General features: G+C 40.2%; 1 protein-coding gene across 4 annotated transcripts in view; it reads left to right on the forward strand.

The window, feature by feature from the left end:
* Window positions 1-9,283, forward strand: part of TBC1D5 (TBC1 domain family member 5) — a 325,748-nt gene extending 316,465 nt beyond the window's left edge. For all 4 annotated transcript variants that reach the window (XM_026842526.1, XM_026842528.1, XM_026842527.1 and 1 more), the window contains 3 exons: window positions 766-845; window positions 1,466-1,642; window positions 8,794-9,283. In XM_026842526.1, the coding sequence (XP_026698327.1) occupies window positions 766-845; window positions 1,466-1,642; window positions 8,794-9,087 (551 nt within the window). In that variant the 3' untranslated portion in view covers window positions 9,088-9,283. The remainder of the gene's footprint in view (window positions 1-765; window positions 846-1,465; window positions 1,643-8,793) is intronic.
* The last annotated feature ends 1,081 nt before the right edge of the window (window positions 9,284-10,364 follow it).

Raw genomic sequence — 10,364 nt, forward strand, 5'->3', positions numbered from 1 at the left:
AGAGTTTAAAGAGTCTGCAGGGCTATTGAAGCTATAGTTGCTCTGGGCTGGTTTAGACTGCATCATTGCCCAGGATTTCCCTGGCATGAGGAAGACCACCACAGCTCCATCTCTGATCTGTTAGCCAGCCTCCAGCCCCGACTCCTGCAAACACCATATACCAGAGTATTGAAATGCATCCTTGGAGGACAGTGCTATAGGTATACAAAGCAGGAGTCTTCTGAAGTGACAGTACTGCACTGCCCTTTCTGTCAAATAAGGCTTGCTCAGCCCTGGGTCTTTTACCTGAAAGAAAGGGTTGGAAAGGGACTGAAAGTTTCAGGTTTTTCATAAAGAAGAAAAACATTCTAGCATCTGCAGTGGCCATGGGATCAAGAGGAAGATTACTGCACTCCTACCCTAACCCCTCCTGTGAGCTGCAGCAGATTCCTGTAAATGTTCTTGAGTGCTTTCCAAAGCATTTGCAGGTTCAACGATGAAGGTAACTCCATTAGCCACAGAGGCCAATGTTTTCTTCTAGGGGCCAGTAGTAGCTCAGGTCCATTGGGCAGTAGAGGTCCCTCAGCAGCACAGCATTGCTGGAGGCCTCCTGGCAGCAGTGCCAGGCTCGGGCTGGCCTCACCTCCATGGCTAATAAGGTTGTCAGCCTCTAGGTCTGTGTGCAAAATTGTGTTTGCAGGTCACAGGATTTTATTTTGAGAGCATAAGTCAGCGGTAAATCGGCAGCACGTTAGAGATTTATTTTTTTTTCTTTTGATGTTGCAGGAAATATTCAGGAGGTCATATTACAAGAACACTTGGAAAAAGAAGATGAAATTCTGGTTTCCTTGGCTGGTTTGAAACAGGTATAACTATTGCTTAGCCTTCTTGTAACCTTCGGTGCTATTAATCCTTTCTTATTTTTCTCCTTTTTCATTCTTTTTGTATACTATGTTTTGTCTTGTTGTAGCTGTTTTACTAATACTAATGCATCAACCAGAACTGAGGAAGTGCGACACCATCATTTTTCTTAATGCAAAATGTACAGGCTAGGGAATAATCATGCCTATGTCCCCATTATTTAAATGTGATGACACTTGAATGTAATTGAATTAAAAAAAAAATCTCCGTATATAAAATGAGAATGCTGCTGAGCATCTGTAGCTCTGATTACATTGCCCTCTGCTCCCTCAAAATACATTTTAAGGAGGAATGATGTAACATATGTTAAATTTACAACAAGGTAGGGAATAATCTTAGCAGTTTCATTCTCTTTAGATTTCTTGGATATTTGTTTTCCACAACCACATTTCACTTATATTTATATCTTTAACCAGCACAGATACGAATATTGACTTGCTCCCTATCTCTTCAGAGCAAATAGTTTGGGGAAGCAGTGTATGAAACATGCTGCACTGAGCTTTACAAAATTTAGAATTCCTCCAAATTTCTAACTTACATCCTTTGCTCTCCCATTCAACAACAGATCAAAGATATCCTGAAAGGTTCATTGCGTTTCAACCAGAGCCAGCTGGAAGCTGAAGAAAATGAGCAGATCACTATAGCTGATGATCATTACTGTTCCAACAGTCAGAACAAGGGGACAGGTGATGTCCTAAAGGGACCTGTGATGACAAAGCAACAGTTCATCCCAGGACGACAGGTAAGATAAAAACATCTCAGATGGGCCATTGATGGAATTAGTCTGTCGGAGACTTCCTTTAGCATGTCCAGACATTACATGGGAACACACCACCATTCCTGGTGCACATGAAGCCAAGGTTTAAGGTGTCTCTCTAGCTACTGTCCGATCCCATCAATTAATTTTATTGTAGCCTTAAGGTCCACACGCAGATATTTATGCAATGTATGGGGGGCATTCTTCTTTCAGATTGTTGTATCACAGAGTCACAGGTTAATTTCCTAGAAGAAGATGTAAAAACTGGAGTTAAATGTTCCCATATCAAATGTTCTCTTATGATTATTCTCATTGTCCTTGTCCTCCAGAATCCCATTATGTAAGATCTGATTATCTGCATTGCAGTGTATTCATGGCCAGTGCCAAAAAGGAAATAGTGAGGAGGTTGCTTTTACCTTCTACTCCATTGTATTGACTTTCTCCTTGAATCAGTAAACAGTGTTTTCACATACAAAACATAGTCACAGGACAAGTTCATACACAGAAAGATGTATTTTCCTTTCATGTTAAAAGGTCCCTCTCTGTCTAAGACTCGGTCTGACTCAAATGTGATCTTAAAAGCAAATACTTCTGTATATGCACATTTCTACATTGAAGTTTTGTTAAATCTGCCACCCCACTACTGATACTCACACTTGTAAATCAGTGGCAGCACTATCACCTCAGAGTCCAAGTCTGCAATCAGTTTACTTTTGACAATTTTACTTAGGAACTACAGGAAATATCTGTTCATTTTTAAAAAATGACATAGGGTTGTTTTGTTTTATTAAACACAATTCCCCTGAGTTAGCACACTCTATGTTAAAAATGATACTTTAATTGTATTTCAGTATTAGAAGCAATACTGAGATTTTTTTTTTTATTTTTTTTTTTTTTTAGTTAGTAATGACAGGTTCAAAGAACTAGAAAGCTTTCATTACTTGTTTAGGTGTTGTCATTACAATCGCTACTTTCTGCCATAATAAAGCCATAGGTTAAACTGATGTAACATATTGGAGTGTTTTGCTGGTTTTGGCTGGGGTAGAGTTAATTTTCTTTATAGTAGCTAGTATGGGGCTATGTTTTGGATTTGTGCTGAAAACATTGTTGATAACACAGGGATGCTTTAGTTACTGCTGAGCAGTGCTTACACAGAATCAAGACCTTTCTACCTCTCACCCCACCCCAGCAAGTAGGCTGAGATTGCACAAGAAGTTGGGAGGGGACACAGCTGGGACAGCTGACCCCAACTGACCGAAAGGATATCCCATACCATGTGATGTCATGCTCAGTATATAAAGCTGGGAGAAGAAGAAGGAAGGGGGAGATGTTCAGAGTTATGGCATTACACGTGTTGGAGCCATTACACACGATGGAGCCCCGCTTTCCTGGAGATGGCTGAGATGCCTGCTGATGGGAAGTGGTGAATGAATTCCTTGGTTTGCTTTGCTTGGGTGCACAGCTTTTGCTTCACTTATTAAACTGTCTTTATCTCAACCCACGAGTTTTCTCACTTTTACTCTTCTGATTTACTCCCCCATCCTACCAGGGGGGAGTAAGCGAGCAGCTGTGGGGTGCTTAATTGCCAGCTGGGGTTAAACCACAACAAGTGTTCATATAATGACCTCCTATTTTTGCCCTCTATCTCCTAGCATTTTATAGAAAGTACCTTTTGAGTTCTTGCCAAAATGGCAAATAGTAAATACTTTTTTGATAATTTTTGCTTGGATTTATTCTAGAAACTGGAAGGTAGAATGCCATGTAAAATGACAACATGTTGTATGAGTGCATGCTGACTCTACTCGTGCTGGAGAAGCCCTTACTCAGTTGCTGGTCTAAACTGTGTGTCACTGAGTGGAGGCGCTGGGGCTTTGCACTTTGAGTATTGAGACTGGAGCAAGGGAAGCCTTGTCTGTGCAGGTTTCTTTCCAATGGAAACTTTTGGGGACATTTGTAATGAGGGCTGGTCTTATCCCAGTGTGTAGTCAGGATATATAAATCCAGCCCAGGAACTGAGAGGCGTCCGTAGGTCCCAGAATTTCAGAGGCTGTTAGTAAGCCAACTATGAGCAACATGAGTAGAGTTGTACAAGCTGAGCTCCTGCAGAGCATTAACAAGGCTTCAGCACTGCATAATTTACGTTTGGAGGTACAGTACGTTCATACAGATTAGCCTCCTCTCCTCTTATCTTCTAGAAGTTCCAGTTATGATAATGAACAAGGGCCTTTTTGACAGAAAGAAAGAGAAAAGATTAGAGTTAGAAACAGCAGTCCAGGAGGATTGTTAGTATCGTGACGGTCTGTGCTGTTTGAAAGCCCATAGTCTTCAACCACCGTGTCTAAAATTAAACAAAAAGAGGAGAGCTTTGCACCTCTCTTAATAAAACATGGGAAAATAACACTGCTGAATTTACTGGGCTGTGACACTTGACTGTTAATTGACAGGGTCAGTTGTTAGCCCAAACTGACCACAGCCCAGGCTTTTATCTCTGCTGAAGAAAATGGGCTGCACTGATGCCCTGGGTCAAGCCAGGAGTACTTACTGAGAGCTACAGGGGGATTTAAAATTCCAACCACTTCTAGACCATTTAATGCATTTCTTGCTAAATAAATTTTACTGTATTTACATTTTCTGTGACTTTGGTAATAAATCTAATTCTGTTTGATGTGACTGAGAGTGTAGAGATTTTTCTCTGGTAGAATTATAGGGATATTTTCTAGGACAGCTGGAAAAGTTACAGGTGTAGCTACTGTGTAATTGAGATTAAAATCTGGTCTTCTGTACTTGGTTGTTATATAAATATACATTATTTATCATCTTTACATTTTTTAAAAGTTCTCTTCCTACTTTTTGCTTCAAAATTCCCTTTCTGGAATATGAGGATAGGAATACAGCCCTTCTTTGGAAAGAAAAGCTGCAAAATTAAAAATGCAAAAACCTAAGATAAAGGCTCAAAGGAATAGAGCATTTTTTAGAATGTTTGGCTTTGGTAGCAGTATGCAGTTGACAAACAGAAGGCTTCTGTTGCTAAATAATGAATGATAATTAACACATTATCTTGCCTTTATGTCTGTTCAAAGAAGGAGGCAAAATGAGCTGCTGTTCTTCTAAGCTTTCTTGAATTGTATCCTTACAGTTAGTTTTAACTCATTCACAGTATGAAGGCAATTGAAATAAGCCTGGTCCTAGTAGCTGATATTCATCAGGAAAAAAATGTTTGGAGAAGCCATATGGCAACGGGCGTAAGGTTGTTAACTTTCAAAGCTACTGGAAGTATAATACTGTCATTTTTCATTTATTCAGTAGTGGCAGCAGATGGGAAAAAACATGGTTCACGTCAGCATGAGATTCCTGACACAGAAACAGGCAGAAGAAGAAGGGAGGAGGTATTTTACCTCTGGAAATATCAGTACCGAAATACTAATGTATGCCAGGGATAGGCAAACATTTACAGGAGGCTATTTTACAGCATTTTGGAGTCAATAGCTATGCTTTGATGCTCCTCTGATACTTAAGTGAGCTGTAGGTCTCTAACTGAACCAAAAAGAGTGGGTAGGACAAAAAATAGTGTTGCAAAGCACAAGACTAATGACCAGAAATTGCAATGAGTAGTTTTCCTTCCTTTCCCTTTATTAAAGGGCAGAATGCTTTTTAAACTGCACAAGAGCACATTTTTGAAAGCAGAATTTAGGAAACTGCAATACCAATGCGAAACATTTATGAGGCCCCTTGCTGGGGCTCACTGCCAAAAAGAAGACACCCCGTTAACATCCTTGGGGGTGCCAGCAAGGAAAATATTGATCTTGCTGGGCAAGCATGTCACTAGGTAAAATCTGTGTCACCCTATGCAAGGTGGAGCCATCTCAGGTGTGAGGGCTGCGAGGACTGAAAGAGCATGATCTTGATAGCTTGGAATAATAAAGTGTATAATTCTGCAAAATGAGACTGTACTGCATTCCCTCAGAGCTTTTAAATAGAAGTGTGGAAGGAAGCCAGGTGAACTATGCAGTGGTGGTTGTTTAAAGGAATGTATATTTCTGTTGTGTGGGGTGGGGGGGGTGGAAACAAAGTGCTGAAATTTTGAGCGTGGCATTTAGAGCTCCCAGAAAAGCTTCACCAGGCTCTGTCTTGTGGCTGCACTGGGTGCCTATAAAATCAGGCAACAACTAACATGTGAACCTCATGAGGTTCAACAAGGCCAAATGCAAAGTCCTGCACCTAAGTCGGGATAACACCCCGTATCAATACAGGCTGGGGGATGAACAGATCGAGAGCAGCCCTGCCAAGAAGGGCTTGGGAGTATGAGTGGATGTAAAACTGGACATGAGCCAGCAATGTATGCTTGCAGCCCAGGAGGACAACTGTATCCTGGGCTGCATCAAAAGAAGTGTGGCCAGCAGGTCGAGGGAGGGGATTCTCCCCCTCTGCTCTGGTGAGACCACACCTGGAGTGCTGTGTCCAGCTCTGGAGTCCTCAGCACAGGAAAAACATGGACCTGTTGGAGCAGGTCCAGAGGAGGGCACAAAGATGATCAGGGGGCTGGAGCACCTTCCCTACAAGGACAGGCTGAGAGAGTTGCGGAGACCTTATAGCAGCCTTTCGGTACTTAATAAGAAAAATAGCGACAAACTTATTAGGAGGGCCTGCTGCAATAGGACAAGGGGTAATGTTTTTAAACTGGAAGAGGGTAGATTTAGACGACATATAAGGAAGACATTTTCACCACCATGAGGGTGGTGAAACACTGGAACAGGTTGCCCAGGGAGGTGGTAGATGCCCCATCCCTGGAAACATTCAAGGTCAGGTCAGACAGGGCTCTGAGCAACCCGATCTAGTTGAAGATGTCCCTGCTCATTTCAGGGGGGTTGGACTACTTGACCTTTAAAGGTCCCTTCCAACCCAGTGATTCCCAACTCCTGTGATTCTATATTGGTGGAGCAGAGCCATGGTTGTATGCTGCCTGTGTCCTCGCCCCATTGGAGATGGCAGTTGATTGACTGACAGCTCATTTCAAATAGACCAGATGAAAGCATAAGGATAATTAATAATAAATGATGTGTCAGATCAGAAGTGCTTAAACAGTGAAGTATCTCTCCTTGTAGGATAGATCTGTTTGTTTTTAACTTCATGGGAGCTGCTTGAAGTTGTTGACATTTGAGCCACCCTGGTTCTTCACAGATCAGGAAGCTTGAGATCAGTTTTGATAGCACTCAGCACAGGATAATTGTTCATACTTTTAGAGCAATCTACTCAGTTTGGTACAAATTTTATTAAGTCATCTGAGGAAAATGAATTAGTATCAAACAGTAATAGATAAAATTTCTATCAGTTTGACAACAGTCTTACACTGTGACATTTAAAATTGTATCCAATACTCTGGACTTAAAATATTTCCATTTGAACAATAAAGTATTAAAATGGGTTAATTATAAAATAGAATACTATATGTTGTTATACCTAGACAATAATACAATATTATTATACCTACATACTGTGTAGATAACACCCCAAAAATTATAAATCATAAAAAACAAGATGTTTTAAAAATTTAAATATTGAAATCCTTGTTCATATAAATTTTGGAAGGAAACAGGTCACGATTCTGTGATTCAACATATTTTCACATTCAGCTGATGTGATCTTGTTTGTGACTTTAAACAACTTGTAACAACTATGTAAATAACAAGCAAAGACTTCCAGCTCCCTCATTTCATATTACAGTCATTCTTAATCACTGGTGGGTTTGGTCCCTGAGCTATTCTACAGTTACCCTTCAAGATCTATAATCAGATCAGAGCAATGGAAAATTGTTTTCAGCTGTAATAATAAATTTGGCAAAATAAGTTTTGCTGGAGGCCATGGATACTGTAACTCCAAGTTGTGGCTTGCTGATACTTTTGATGACCTCCATACTCCAATTTTATATACTGTGCTGAGGGTCTAACTTTATCTCACTCAGGTTATTCCTGTTGTTCTTTTTTGTAGAGGCTTTCTTTTTTTCCCCTAATACCTACAATCTCTGTTTTACCCCAAAGTGAATTTATGTTTTTATGTTTGGTAGAAGAGTCACAGCTGAAGGGCTTGTAGTTGACACACATATTGAAATACACATTTCCCCAGCTACCCCTTTACTTCCCTTTTTTCTCAGTCTCCCATTAGTGTAATCAAATACATTCTTTTCAATATCACACCACTTCAGGATACTTGTCCCCACAGGCTGCTTGGCAGGTTGCATTGTTACTCTGAAAAAAATTGTGTGAGACCAACTAAGAAAGCAGACATATTCTTGTTAGAGGAACATAGCGCTAGATAGGAGTTGAGGTTTAGGTTGCATCCAAGCTAATAGTCTGACAGTTGTCAACAAGTAAAAGATCCCACTCTGCTTTGTATGGCAGTCTTCACTTCTCCTGAATATGGCTAGTTGGAATACAAGATTGCAAGTTTGTAGAGTTTTCTGCTACACTGACGTGTAGTCTTGGTCCACTACCTGAGTGCTCAGGGACACACATTTCCCAAGGTCTAACCAGACAGAATAGGGATTGCCAGGCCCTCGTTTTCTGGTACGGCTAGGAAATACTCAACATCACTAAGCCTAGAAGCCCTGGGAGCCCTGATCTGTTGAACCCAAACTGGTGCACACTAAACCAGGTCTATGTATGGCTCAGATTCCCCAGGTTTTACTCAGTAATTTTATATTCAACTTTTTTTCTGGCAAGCTCCAAAATGGCATTGTACATGCAAACCATCAAAAAATTCCTCAATACTACTTCATTAATTACTACAGAAAACTAACAGCAGTGAGAATATAATTACTGAAAATCTTCACAACTGTAATGTACGTGTTAGATGCCTAGCTGTTGTGATTGTTACATGGATGCACTATGATGATGAAACATGTAAGACTGCTATAACAAATGTATTTTTAGAGTGTTGGGTTTTATGCTTTTGTAAATAACAAATAAATTACTTCAAAGTTAATACCCACTTTATTTTTTACTTCTTGATTTGGGCATTGCTACTTTTGGATGATGATTATTCCTTTATCCCACTCCCATATCACTGGCACACATCATAAACCTCATTAAATGGTAAAATTGGTACTAACTTTAAGTCCTCTCTGTGCTGTTGTCTCACAGACTACGACTGATGTGAGCACAAGTGAGAACAAGAGTGCTGATGACTATATTATGGTTTCCAAAGAAGAGGAAGGAAGTAGAAGTGCTGTCCCGGAGCCAGCCCAGTCCCTTCAGGCACACAAGGAATCAGCGATGAAGCCAGAAGCTCCGTCTCGTTCCTCTTTGATATTCTCTGACCCACTAATGGGCTCCATTTCAGCCTCATCCAGCAACCTGAGCTCCAGCCCTGACGATGACAGTAGTAATAACAGCAAAGATTCTGACTTTGCTATTGTCAGCCCACTGGACATCTAATGAAACAGGTTGGGAGAGTTTGTCAGGTTGATTGTTACAACTCAGCTCAAATTCCTATGATTCTACGGGCTGGATAGTTCTCTGGATTAGGACAGAAAATAGATAAAGGTAACCCATTTCAGCTGCCAAAAGCCTAAATTTAAAAAAAAAAAAACAAAAACAACAACAAACAAACAGAACAAAAAGACACACATTTGTAACTTTTCAGAAAGTATAGACACATTTTAATAACTGCCTTAAATAAAGATCCGGTAAAACCCAGTTCTAATATACAATTATTCTTAGTTATACCATTACCTTACTTAGGAGCTTTGTTACTATAGAACTGTTGCTTTCCCAAAACATAGAATAGTATGTGCTAGGTCCCATAATGGATTAGGAAATGTGTAGATACTTTGCATCAGACCTGAAACAGCAAAGACAAGCTAGATTTAATACCTTCCTTTTACAAAATATGCGTGACTGGGTTTTCTGAGTAGGAAAGGGTACTGTTTCTTCAGAGACTGTGATTAGAGAAGTAGGGAATGTGGCTCAGAAAGATTAAAAGCATCATCCTAGCAGTAACCATGTTCTCAGCTGAGGAATCCTAATTTCTTTGTTTTCATCCAGCAGTAGCCTGAGGTGTGTTCAAGGCAGAGGTTTATGTAGTTGTTCCTCAGCACTGTCTTACAGAAGAATATGTGACAAATTCCTTGAGAACAGGGACCTATACAATAGAGGCTTATTTCCCTTTACCTACCTTTTTTTTCCCCTTGGGAGTTCCCAGTTCACCTCCTTCCCTTTTTATATCGGTCAACTTTTACTTCTCCTGGCATGAATTATTTTTTATTTTACTGAGACTACCATGGTTAAAACAGTAGGTGCAAGGGAAATTACAGTATTTCATAGTGTAGACGTGAGCCAGCTGAACTAAAACTAGCTTGAGTATGACAGCTTACCAGGGAAGGGTGCAAAGTGAAATGAAATGTTCATAGTTAAAAGCACTTTATGTCTTCTTGCTATTATCTTCTATAGACTCTGTTTACATATATTCCTATACGATTTCCACATTTCTAGTCAAGAAAAACATAATGGTGCAGCAGCGTTAACCAACGGAAAGTTTCTAATTAACTCTAGAACTTGTTCTATGGAAAAGTGTATTTCTTTCCCATCAAGTACATAGTACATCTAATAACAGTTTTTTCAAGTCGGTAAGGGAGGGGGGAGTGTACTCTCGGGTCCCTTTAAACTCTGTTGGAATTCACAAAAAGAAACCGGTGGTGAATGGACACCTCCTC

This window comes from Athene cunicularia (genome assembly GCF_003259725.1).
Source record: "Athene cunicularia isolate RWA chromosome 2 unlocalized genomic scaffold, athCun1 chr2_part1, whole genome shotgun sequence".
NCBI classification, from domain to species: domain Eukaryota; kingdom Metazoa; phylum Chordata; class Aves; order Strigiformes; family Strigidae; genus Athene; species Athene cunicularia.